At 49.9% G+C, this 13553-nt stretch overlaps 1 protein-coding gene across 1 annotated transcript in view; it reads right to left on the bottom strand.

The window, feature by feature from the left end:
* Positions 1-13333, bottom strand: part of LOC144610100 (LIM domain-binding protein 3-like) — a 28624-nt gene extending 15291 nt beyond the window's left edge. Inside the window, exons 1-2 of the mRNA XM_078428650.1 lie at positions 13252-13333; positions 2184-2249 (exon numbers count right to left, since the gene is read on the bottom strand). Coding sequence (XP_078284776.1) covers positions 2184-2249; positions 13252-13319 — 134 coding nt within the window. The 5' untranslated portion in view covers positions 13320-13333. The remainder of the gene's footprint in view (positions 1-2183; positions 2250-13251) is intronic.
* Positions 13334-13553: the final 220 nt, after the last annotated feature.

Raw genomic sequence — 13553 nt, 5'->3', positions numbered from 1 at the left:
GTGGGGGAATCCGGGGAGATATGCGGGGAGTGGAGGCAGGTTGGTCAACTGGTAGAGTCCTCTCATCGTCAATGGCGCAGACTTCCGACCAGCGGGGGGAGCCAGAGAGCCGGATCCTAGCAGAACAAAGAGCCACCAACTCTCGCCCACACTCCATGGAAAAGTACAGAAGCATTAGTTGTCTATGATTATGGCAGCAGCAAGGTTTAAACTGTTAATCACAATCAGGCTCCTGTGGCCCCAGCCCATCTGAGAAGCTTGGTTTGGCCTGCGCGATCCAAGATGGCGCCCAAGCCAGGCGACCCCTTGTGTGCTGGTCATCTGTAATCAAGCATTTCGATCGCTCCACTCTTTAAAATCTCTGTACACTGTGGATGGCTCGATGGTAATCATGTATTGTCTTTCACAAAAAGCTGGAGTAACTCAGCGGGACAGGCAGCATCTCTGGAGAGAAGGAATGGCTGATGTTTTGGGTCGAGACCCTTTCTGCTGACTGGTTGGCACGCAACAAAAGCTTTTCACTGTACCTAGATACCTTCCAGATGACCACAATCCTGTCAAACGCTTTGTTAAAGTCCATATCAGTAATGCCCACATCTCTGCCTTTATCAATCCTCGAGCGTTAAGAGAGCACTTTGTACTTGTGTACCTTCACTTTCCAATGCAGGAGTGGCTTTACCATGCTCCTGCACAGAGAAAAGGAAAACAGAAAACAAACGGAACGGTCCCCACGAATATCACGTGCTCATCATTCCTTGCACGTTGTAGAAACAGGTGACTGCAGATGCTGCTTTGCACAAAAGAAACCAAAGTGCTAGAGTAACTCAGCGTCTCTGGAGAACATGGATAGATTACATTTTGGGTCGGCACCCTTCTTCATGTCATAAGTTCATAGGTCATTGGAACAGAATTAGTCTACCCCGCCATTCAATCATGGCTGATCTATCATTTCCTCTCAACCCTATTCTCCTGCCTTCTCCCTGTCACCCAAATTAATCATGAATCTGTCAATCTACGCCTTAATTGACTTGGCCTCCACAGCCGTCTGTGCAATGAATTGCAGATTCACCACCCTCTGACTAAAGAAATTCCTCCTCATCTTCCGAAAAGGTAAGTCCTTATGTTCTGAGGCTGTGGCCTCTGGTCCTAGACTCTCCCACTAGTGGAAACATCCTCTCCACATCCACTCTATCCATGTCTGAAGAAGGGACCCGACTCGAAACGCCACCTGTCCATATTCTCCAGAGATGCTGCCTGTCCCACCGAGTTACTCCATCACTTTGCGTCCTTTCTTTCCACTTTCCCTGTGACACACAGATGTGACTTAAACAATCTCAGTCAACAGGTCCTGTGGCCCAGAACCAGGTAGACGGACTGTGGTGATAATGTAAGAAAGAGCCACATATTAGTTATGGATTTGCCAGTTACATCAGCATGCAAGTTGTGTCCATCTCTTTTTTAGAGAGTTACGTCTTCCGAGATCTGTTGCTCTTTTGTAGGTTTGCATCCTGGTTAAGTTAAAGAGCAAAGAAAGGCCCTATACTGGGTTTCAGTGCAATCGGGTCTGATTTGGAGTCTACAAAAGTAAAACACCTCAAGGTTGGGAGAGAAAGAGATTAGCAAACCAGGGTTAACATATGATGAGTGTTTGACTCATGGGCCTGTACTTGCTGGAGTTTACAAGGGTGAGGGGGACCTCATTGAAACTTACTGAATAGTGAAAGGCGTAGTTAGAGTGGATGTGGAGAGGATGTTTCCACTAGTGGGAGAGTCTAGGATCAGTGGCCACAGCCTCAGAATAAAAGAACGTACCTTTAGAACGGAGATGAGGAGGTGAATCTGTGGTGAATCTGTGGAATTAATTGCCAGACAGCTGTGGAGGCCGTCAATGGATATTTATAAGGCGGAGATTGCCAGATTCTTGATTAGTGCGGGTGTCAGGGGTTATGGGGAGAAGGCAGAAGAATGGAGTTGAGAGGGAAAGATAGATCAGCCGTGATTGAATGGCGGAGTAGCCTCGTTTAAATGCAGAAATGCGCCTGCGCTGTAAAGGAAGCAGGGGCAATGTACGTATCCATGCAACGTGAATGCTGGGTGCCTCTGTTAACAGGTTAATATCACACTGCTTTAGTGCTCTGTTACCAACTTGTACTGACTTAGACAGAAAACCAGTCAGAAAGTACCTAGTTCTAATGACGTGAGCAGATTCAGCCTGGTAGTTAAGAGACGAAGAGGTCTTCTGCTGCCAACTGCGTTGAAAAGGAGACAAAATAATATTAATCAAAACTCCCTTGGCAAATATAACGCATAGTGCAGTTTCTCCAGCAGAGTAGAGACTGCTGATTTCCAAAAGCCTATTGATTTCACTTGTTGAAATACATTCAAAATATGTTAAGGAATAGCTATAGAATACAGGACAAAAACATGAAATATTGCTTTCCGTTAAGATCTGACTTTATTTGGCCAGAGCAAAATGTGCATCCGTCCCCTATAATTTGCCACGGGGTAAAGGCAGCTTCGGGTCAGCTGGACTGCACACAAGCTGTGTCCACTATTGGAGCTTCGAGATTAGTGCTTGGAGCTTTACAAGCCAAGGCTCTGAGCAACAACATGCACTTCCCAGAGCTACGGCAGCAAGTTCCATCTCCAATGTGGACTCTGATGTTAATAAATTTTCTGCTGGGAGCAAAACTATACATAATTTGCCCCAAAATCCTAGGTCATAGATAAGGTCATAAGCGAAAGGAGCAGAATGAGACCATTCTGTGGATCTGTGGAATTCTCTGCCTCAGAAGGCTGTGGAGGCCAATTCTCTGAATGCATTCAAGAGAGAGCTAGATAGAACTGTTAAGGATAGCGGAGTCAGGGGGTATGGGGAGAAGGCAGGAACGGGGTACTGATTGAGAATGATCAGCCATGATCACATTGAATGGCGGTGCTGGCTCGAAGGGTGGAATGGCCTCCTCCTGCACCTATTGTCTATTATCTATTGGGCCCATCAAGTCTAATCCGCCATTCAATCATGGCTGATCTATCTTGCCCTCTCATCCCCACTCTCCTGTCCGTTCTATAACCCCTGACACCCGTACTAATCAAGAATCTAATCAGATGATACTCAATTCTACACTGACAGCATAAAGCACTACAGTTTCTGAAATATAAGATGGGGCATTAATTTTGGACTTGTACCCTTGCGTTCCATAAGCATCTTCACTCACTTGTCTGCCTGTGCTGAGGGTGGTTCTCCATGTCAATTTAATAACATGGAAACAACATGGTTATATTTCTAAATACAGTGGTACAAATCTGATCACAGGTCCACCACTGATTCTTCAGTTCTCGGTTTGCTTGGTTCCAGAGCCTTTCTGGATGATCCGTTTTGCCTGACCAACCAAGGTCACAGCCCCAGGGGGGTCGAGATACGGGCCCGTAAAGTCGGCCTTGGAAGTCGGCAATGGGAACGGATCTGCCATGCCGGATTTCCACAACCCTGGTCTCAGGGGGGAAATTTCGCCAATCGGCCGCGGGGGTCTAGATGAGGTCTAGATCGCCCGCCTCACCCGGTTTAGGCGGCACATTTTCGGGGGGCCTTCCGGGGGAGCTGGACTACCAGTCGTCTGGATTAAAGGGGGGTCAGGACGACCAGTTGCTGGAAAATCGGTGGTGAACCTGGGTCTATCTGACCAGGTCAACCACCATTACATGACCCTAACTGGAAATGCCCACTACCCTGGTCAAAGCAAAGGGTCTACTCTTCTAAAAAGAGGATAGACACAAAAAGCTGGAGTAACACAGCGGGACAGGCAGCATCTATGGAGAGAAGGAATGGGTGACGTTTCGGGTCGAGACCTTTCCTCAGCTTGTCCCGCTGAGTTACTCCAGCTTTTTGTGTCTATTTTCGATTTAAACCAGCATCTGCAGTTCCTTCCTACACACTGTCTACTCTTCTGACTGGGAACTCTGTCCCAGGGATGAAAGGCCAGTGCCCCAACACTATGCCAACTCCCAGAAGAGATCGTCTGGCACTGCGCTTAGATTCAAGCACAGACCTCGAAAATCTACCTTAATAAAGAGAGACATGGTATTGGAGAAAGAACGAGGGGAAAGGTTAGCATCTGACTGCCTGTTGAAAGTAGCGCTCAGAGACTGCTTCACCACTCCCTGAAGATTCATCAGTTGCAGTTAAGGTTGCCAACTTCCTCACTCCCAAATAAGGGACAAGGTGACGTCACCGCCCCGCGCCCCACGTGATCTCACCCAGCCAGTGGCCATGTGCTCCCGCTCCACTAATGGCGGCCGCCCGGGCTGGGAGGCGTGTTGCTACGCAACCTCCATTAGGCAGCGCCCGGGCCTACACTGTCCGGGACTGCTGCGGCCCCCGGGCTACAGTGCCATCCGGGCCTAATACGGGACAAAGGCAGTCCCATACTGGCAAACCAATTTAGCCCAAAATACGGGATGTCCCGGCTAATACGAGACAGTTGGCAACCCTAGTTACAGTAAAAGTGGATTCCAAATGAATTAGTGCAATCGCCGATTAAGAAAAGTGCAATTATTATTATTTAAAAAAAAAAAAAAATTCTCATCGCGTTGAAACAAAACCCAGAGATATCCCACACAGTGGAGAGGTTAAGCTGGTTGGTATTGGGAGGCACTGCTGTGTATTACGTGTGAGTGGGAGGAGCACAAGCTTTCTTCATGCTGTCCACATGGGGAGGGTATATATGGAACGTTTATAGTGGGAGACCCAACTCCAAGGGAAGATTAACTCTAAAAAACCTATCAACATTATCACCCCAGGTCAGATATTGCTGAATTCACTTTTAATTTAACTTTAATTTCAAGTTTTTATGTCCCTTGTTGTGTGTTAGGACTGTTCGCAGACAAATTTACACTCCGGGGATGAATAAAGTTCTATCGTATCGTATCGTAGTACATTTGTTTTCTACACCCCTCTGGTGTTGCAGATATAACTCACAGCTGAGAGCTTCTGACTTCATGTCATTTAGGATTGAACCTGAGTCACTGGTAAGGGTGCCAACTATCTCACTCCCAAATAAGGGACGCAACGTCACCGCCCCGCGGCCCACGTGACCTCACCCAGCCAGCGGCCACGTGCTCCCGCTCCACCAATGGCGGCCGCCCGGGCGGGAGGCGGGTTGCTACGCAACCTCCATTAGGCGGTGCCCGGGCCTCTGGGCCTAGACTGTCCGGAGCTAAAATGTCCGAAACTTAGGGTGTCGGGACCTAAACTGTTGGGACTTACAGCATCGGGGCCTACAGTGTCGGGGCCTACAGAGTCCAGGCAGACAGCGCCCTCCGGGCCTACAGTGTCGGGGCCTACAGTGTCGGGGCCTACAGTGTCCAGGCCGACAGCGCCCTCCGGGTCTAATGCGGGACAGTTGGCAACCTGCGATGCAGCAGCACTACCTGCTGCGAGCCCAACATCCCAATTCCAAACCCAGAGAGCCTGCTCGCGCTGAGCAACAGCAAGGGGTGTCTGACCATCAGGTGACTGAGTGCAGTCCCTGTACACACATCGCAGGCTCTGGCCCCAGTATCTCTCCCTCCACCACCACCCCGAACACCAAGCTCATCAAGGGAGGGGGCGTGCATTCTCCTCACAGCTCAGGAAGAATGAAAGAACAACTTATCCCACTCTGCCTTCTCACATCTCAACTCTGCTTTTCTTTAGTGCCTTCTGCAAACTCAGGAGATGCCACATCATTGTTGCAGCAAATGTGCGGCCACTCGTGTGTATGAAGCTCACCGCGTTCCAACAAAAGGTGACCTGCAGAACAGATCGCCAGCGCAAGGTGTTGCCCGTGTGATAACTATTGGCCAGGATATGGAGGACAACGGGTGGCGGCACGGTGGCGCAGTGGTAGAGTTGCTGCCTTACAGCACCAGAGACCCGGGTTCAATCCTGACTACAGACGCTTGTCTGTACGGAGCATGTACGTTCTCCCCATGACCGCGTGGGTTTTCTCCAGGAGCTCCTGTTTCCTCAAACTCCAAAGACGTGCATGTTTGTAGGTTAATTGGCTTCGGTAAAATTGTAAATTGTCCCTAGTATGTAGGATAGATCTAGTGTACGGGGTGATCGCTGGTTGGTACGGACTCGGTGGGCCGAAGAGCCTTTTTGTGCGCGGTATCTCTAAAGTGTAAAGACCAAAATGGGAACCTGAGGGGTAACTTTTTCATACAAAGAGTTGTGGGATTATGGAATGAGCTGCCTTAGGAAGTAGTTGAGGCAGGGACTATCACCCATTTAAGAAACATTTAGACAGGTACATGGATAGGATAGGTTTAGAGGGCTATAGGGCCAAAAGCAGGCAGGTGGGACTAGTATAGATTGGACATGTTGGCTGGTGTGGGCAAGTTGGGCTGAAGGGCCCGTTTTCACACTGTAAGACTATGACCAAAGCTCAGTGGTGCCTTGGGATCTTCGACGGCCTCTAGAGGGCAGATGTGAGCTAAGTTCCACCTCTCTTGCAACAGCACACTTTGGTGTTGGACTTGTGGATCAACCAGGATTTTGTATGCTGGTTTAAATTGAAGGTAGACACAAAATGCTGGAGTAACTCAGCGGGTCAGGCAGCATCTCGCGAGAGAAGGAATGGGTGACGTTTTGGGTTAAGACCCTTCTTCAGACTGAAGAAGGGTCTCGACCAGAATTTTGTGCTCAGCTCTCTCGGGATGGGGCTGGAATCCACAAACTCTTGGCTCAGAGGCCAACCATTAGTGGGAATAGTGAAGTGGGAACAGTGTTGTACTGGGTGGCACAGTGACACAGCGGTAGAATTGCTGCCTTACAGCGCCAAAGACCCTGGTTCGATCCTGACTACTGCTGCTGGCTCTGGAGTTTGTACATTCTCCCTGTAACCGCGTGTGTTTTCTCCGGGTGTTCCCGTTTCCTCCCACACTCCAAAAACGTGTGTAGGTTAATTGGCTTTGGTAAGAATTGTGAATTGTTCCTCGTGTGTAGGAAAGTGCGAGTGGGCGGGGATCACTGGTCGGCGCGGGCTCGGTGGACTGAAGGAGCTGTTTCCGCGCTGTAACTCTAAACTAAACTAAGACGGCAGAGTCAGAGGAACCGGCTTGATAAACTGCAATATATCTGCAACACACCAATTAATATCTTCACACTCTAATATTCATTATGGACAGAAGTCAGGATGGACAGTTCAACTATTGCTAGGGCTTGTTGTCCAGTTAATGATCCATGTTTATCCGTATATGCTCTGCACATGTGGCCCTTTACTGGATTAGTTTCCACTGGGTCATGGTACCTCATCTTGGCCTTTCCCAGGGGATTGGTACTAGGTCGGGTTCGTTGGGGCAAATAGGACGCGTTGAAAAGAGGAGTGATGCCAATCACCTCCAAAGCAGTCCTTGGTTTGGGCGGCATGACATCAGATCTACTCCGAGAAGAATGTTGGAGAAACACATGTATTACAAAGATTACAGAAGATAAACACTGCAGTAACTCAGCGGGTCAGGCAGCAAGTCCAGAGAGAAGCAATGGGTGGCGTTTTGGGTCGAGACCCTTCTTCAGACTGAGGGTCAGGGGAGAGGGAAAGGAGAGGTGTAGACAGTGATGTAGAGAGATGCAGAACAAATGGATGAAAGATATGCAAGGTGTAATGATCAAGGAAAGGAATGGTGATAGACAGTGAAACTAGTACAGTGACTAGGGTGGGGGAGGGGTGGAGAGAGAGGGAAAGCAAGGTTTACTTTAAGTTCGAGAAATCGACATTCATACCTCTGGGCTGTAAGCTGCCCAAGCGAAATATGAGGTGTTGTTCCTCCAATTTGCATTTGGCCTCACTCTGACAATGGAGAAGGCCCAGGACAGAAAGGTCAGTGTGGGAATGGGGGGAGGGAGAGTTAGTGTTTAGCAACCAGGAGATCACATAGGCTAAGGCAGACTGGGCGGAGGTGTTCAGCAAAATGGTTGCCCAGTCTGCGTTGGTCTTGCCGATATGGAGGAGATGATGGGGTTAATTTTACCAGTTTGGGTCAATTCTCTGCTGATGTTTGCTGGTGTTGGTGACACTCCAGCCTAAGCTTGGGAAGCCTCTCCTTACCTATGAACCCAGACTATGAGGGATGCCATGGCGTTTGGTCAAGGAGGATGTCCACCCAATCTCACTGCCAGCCGAGATCAACGGGCAGGAGCGCCCGGCTCTGACAGTTCTGCTTGTCTGCACGGTGATGCCCACCAGATGTTGTACCCCACGGACTCACCAATGGGTGCCCACCAGATGTTGTACCCCATGACTCACTGAGGAGTGCTCCCCAGATGTTGCACACCCCACAATTCACCAATGGGCGCTCACCAGATGTTCTACTCACCAGGGACTCGCCAATGGGTGGCTGCAGATATACCTCAATGACTTATCAATGGGTGCGAACCAGATGTTGTATCACCATGACTTACCAAAGGGTGCTCTACAGATGTTGAAACCCTGGGACTCACCTACGGGTGCCCACCAGATGTGGTACCTCAGGGACTCACCAATGGGTGCTCTACAGTTGTTGTACCCCAGTGATTGATAAATAGTGATAACCAGATGGTGTTCCCCATAAGTTGCACTCTGGTGACTCAACAAGGGGTGCCCCCCAGTTGTTGCATCGTAACTCACCCATGGGTGCCCACCAGAAGTTGTACCCTGGGGACTCACCGATGGGTGCTAACCAGCTGTGGTAAGCCAGTGACCAGCTTGGGATTGCTGAGCAGATGTTGCTCCCCAGTGCCTCGCCAGATGTTGCACCCTGGCAGCTACCACAACCAAGGTCACTGACCCAGCACGGACAGACGGTCAGAGCAGACCCACCCTGGTCTGTGTGGCACCACCACACTACCAGCTCTGCATCGTCCATGGGTCCAGCTGGAGTTGGTGATCTCCCAGCCTCCACCCCACGACCAGTTATGACATCTGTTTTTGCTACTTTCCCTTGTAACCACCTCAAGAAAACTACATACAACAGAATAGATACAAAATGGTGGACTAACTCAGTGGGTCACGCAGCATCTCTGGAGAAATGGAATGGGTGATGTTTCGGGTCGAGACACTTCTTAGACTCTACAGTTCTCGTGTCTGAAGAAGGGTCCTGGCCCGAAATGCCACCTCTTCCCTTTCTCCAGAGATGCTGCCTGTGACGCTGAGTTCCTCCAGCATTTTGTATCTATCTGTGGTGTAAACCAGCATCTGCAGTTCCTTCCTCCTTATTACTGGATTTGAGCAGAACACCTCATTGAATTGGGAATGGTACAGTTTATAAAGGCCAGGCAAGAAACAGCCTGTAAGAAATAAAGCCAGTTAAATCCGCAAAACATAACGCACGTGTTACACTTGCCCAGAGAATGGAATCATGCAGTGTGGAAACAGGCCCTTTGGCCCAACTTGCTCATACTAGTAAACGTGTCCCATCTGCACTGGCCCCACCCATATCACTCTAAACCTGTCCTATCCATGTATCTGTCTAACTGTTTCTTAAATGTTGGGATAATCCCTGCCTCAAATACCTCCTTCGGCAGGTCGTTCCATACACCCACCACCCATTGTGTAAAAAAAGTTGTCCCTCAGGTTCCTATTAAATCTTTCCCCTCTCACCTGAAACCTATGCCCTCCAGCTCTTGATTCTCCTCACTCTGGGTAAAAGACTCTGTGTATTTACCTGATCAGTTCCTCTCATGATCTTGTACACCTCATGTTGTACATAACAGGGTGACCAAAACTGAACGCAATACTCCAAGTGTGGCCTCACCAGTGTCTTGTCCAACTGAAGCACGATCTCCCAACTTCTACACACGATACAACTTTAAAGTACAACAACTTCGAGTCACAGAGTCATACAGCACAGAAACAGGCCCTTCGGCCCAACTCATCCATACTGACCATCTAACCTTGTGCCATTTGCCTGCATTTGGCCCATGTCCCTCTCAATCTTTCCTATCCATATACTTGTCCAAATATTCTGTGAAGGTTATTGTACCTGCTTCAACCACTTCCTCTGGCTTTCTGACTTCTGACTTCTGACCTTCTGATTTCAGGAGGGTGTTTTTGCCTCTTGACCACCGTGAGCAGAACTCCACCATTGGACATGACCACAGAGCCTACCCACATCGGGAACCTTAAAGAACCTTAAAACTCAGCTTAAAGAATACCATGTTTGCATGATATTGCATTTTCGACAGAGTAAACACATTTTAAATTATCAATGAAATAAACTGTAGTTTGCCGAATGAGAATCAATGAAATCAATTGTAGTTTGCCAAATGAGAATGATGTTCCATTGAATCTGTGGAATTCTCTGCCACAGAAGGCAGTGGAGGCCAATTCACTGGATGTTTTCAAGAGAGAGTTAGATTTAGCTCTTAAGGCTAATGGAATCATGGGATCTGGGGGAAAAGCAGGAACGGGGCACTGATTGTGGATGATCAGCTGTGGTCATATTGAATGGTGGTGCTGGCTTGAAGGGCCGAATGGCCAACTCGTGGTGGTGATGGTGGTGTTGTTATCCATGGGGGCAGGCAGCACACACACACACGCACCACTCCTACCAGGAGCCCATAACCAGAACATTCTCACCACACTGCTTATCAGACAGCTGCCACACAGCCACTACTCACCATGGTCATTTAATAGGTCTAAGTCACACAGTCCAACCACCCCACCTCTACCCTGTTTACATTGGCGCCCACAGGAACCGGAGAACTAAAGATCCACACAGTTACACACGCCAAGACCGTGCCAAATTCAAAATCGGCCCTTCACTTAATCTGCTGCTAATCACCTGCACCAAAGAACCATCAAAGTACGGCAGTTTCAATTATTTGTCTCTTCAAGAACAGTTTAGTCTTCAAACCGAACTAAACTGTGCCTCTCCCGACATTAGTCATGGAGAGATACAGCAAGGATCAGGCCCTTTGGCCCACCAAGTCCACGCCAACCATCGACCACCCATTTACTCCGATCCTATGTGATTGAGGTACGAGGAGTCTCGACCCGAAACGTCACCCATTCCTTCTCTCCAGAGATGCTGCCTGACCTGCTGCGTTACTCCAGCATTTAGTGTCTACCTACATCAACCCTGTTTCTTTTTCTTCCCACATTCCTCTCACCTCCTCCCAGATTCTACCCCCACACCGTCCAATCAACCTTCCGACTCGCATGTCTCTGGGACGTTGGAGCAAACCAGAGGACCCACAGGAAGCTCTCGCGGTCTCAGGGAGAACGTGCAAACTCCACACAGGCAGCGGCCGAGGCGGGGATTGAACCCTGGTCTCTGGAGCTGTGAGGCAGCGGCTCCAACAGCAGCGCTGCCATGTCTCCACGCGAGAAGATGGCTTTCTTTACTTTGCCAAGTCTGTGCCAACCGTCTAGCAACCACATCCATGAACCCTACACTAGTCCCATTTCATTCTGCCAGTCCCCCATCAACTCCCCCTTAATCAACAACATAATTGCAGAGTTATTAAAGGGATTACGCTTGCTCGAGACAAAATTGCCCGTAAGCCGGTAAGATGTCGACAATCGGATAAAGTGGAGCATCAAAGGATTAACAGCATCGACAAAATATGTTGGACTAGTTAGTTCCCATTGAGTAACATGAGGACAGAGAGGAGAGGAGAGAGACTGCTGTTCCCACTGAAGCTGGGAGACCAAAGGCAGGGTTAAATACGTGAAGAGTTTTCATACTATGCATGTGGTTGGGGAGACCATGAACTGAGATAAAACGGTTGCTGAAAGAGTGGAGAGGGAATTGGAAGAGAAGGTGCAGCTGAGAATGTTGGAGGCAGGGATAACCGTGGATAACCAGGGATAACGGATACACAGCTGAAACAAACGAAGGATCAAGTGAGGAGAGGCAGAAGGATTAGTTCTGGAGCTGCCCCCTCCCCTGACATCAGTCTGATGAGGAAGGGTCTCGACCCGAAACGTCACCCATTCCTTCTCTCCAGAGATGCTGCCTGGCCCGCTGAGTTACTCCAGCATTTTGTGTCTACCTAGGATTAGTTGTGGGTTTCTTAAGCAAAGCCAAGTATTATAAACTATCTGTGCAATCTGCAGAGGAGGAATAAACAGAGGGAGATCCTTGCGGAGAAACAGTCAGGAGATTTAACCAAAACACAGCATAGTCTCTCCCTGGCTGGGGTTAGGCAGTGGGTCCGACACCTAACGTCCCCAAAATAACCCGACTCCAACCAGCGACCTATTGAAACCCCCCCTCACCTGTGCTCACCTGTTACCTGCCAGGCTTTGTCCTCCCACTCCTCTCTTCCACCTTTCTTCCCACCCCTCTCCCACTGCAATCAGTCTGAAGAAGGGTCCCGACCCGAAATGTCACCTATCCATGTTCCTTAGAGGTGCTGCCAGACCCATTGAGTTACTCCAGCACTTTGTGTCTTTTTGTTGGTAAACCAGCATCTGCAATTTCTTGGCAATTTTACCGAAGCCAATTAGCCTACAAACCTGTATGTCTTTGGAGTGTGGGAGGAAGCTGGAGCACCCGGAGAAAACCCACGTGGTCACGGGGAGAACGTACGAACTCCGTACAGACAGCATCTGTAGTCAGGATCGAACCTGGATCTCCGGCGCTGTGAGGCAGCAACTCCACACCTACACCACACTCCCGTGCTCATGCCCGGCTTTGTCTTGCCCCCACCTGGCATAGGTGTCTCTATTATCAAGGTGTTCCAGGGCCAGGGAGATGGCCAGCTCCCTTCCATTGACTCCATGTACACCACGCTGCCTCGGCAAATGGAGGTGGGCAACTTGGGCCAACACTGTGTTGCAGATCCATTCCCCAAATGGGCGTGCCCTTCCCAAATACCCTGGGCACCCCACATCTGCACAGATGTTGCATCGGCCCATCCCACCACAAGGAACTCTGGTACCTTGGCCCAGCAGACAAGGGGTTAACAGACCCGCGCATAGGTGGACATGCACACCAGCAAGCACGCCACCACGCTCTACCATGCTGTGCCAATCTCTGCCATGCTCTACCATGCTCTGCCCATCTCCACCCATCTCTACCCATCTCCGCCCAGCTCCACCCATCTCCACCCATCTCTACCCATCTCCGCCCATCTCAACGCATCTCCACCCATCTCCACCTATCTCTACACATCTCCACCCAGCGCTACCCATCTTTACCCAGCTCCACCCATCTCCACCCATCTCCACGCATCTCTACCATGCTCTACCAAGCTGCACCCAAGCTCTATTAAGCATCTGATACCTTAGGCGAGCGGGCGAGGCGGGCAAGGCGACACCATCCTGATTGGCAGCGGCGGGCGGCGACATCATGGGGTTAGCGAGAGCGGGTTGGCCGGCCGGAGCGGGGGCGGGGGCCGGGTGGGCGAAGCTGGTCGCTGGCCAGGCGGTCTGCACATGCTCAGTAGGACTGGTCCCAAGCGCGGAAGGAAAAGCACATAGTTAGCCCAGCCTGAGACCCACACATCCCACCCAGAACCAGGGCCAGCCGATCACCACAGCAACACCAACACAGGTTGGGAAGCACTTTGTGTCTTAGGTTTAAAC

Source organism: Rhinoraja longicauda, chromosome 35 (genome assembly GCF_053455715.1).
Source record: "Rhinoraja longicauda isolate Sanriku21f chromosome 35, sRhiLon1.1, whole genome shotgun sequence".
NCBI classification, from domain to species: Eukaryota; Metazoa; Chordata; class Chondrichthyes; order Rajiformes; family Arhynchobatidae; genus Rhinoraja; species Rhinoraja longicauda.
This window is presented reverse-complemented; position numbering and strand designations above follow the sequence as displayed.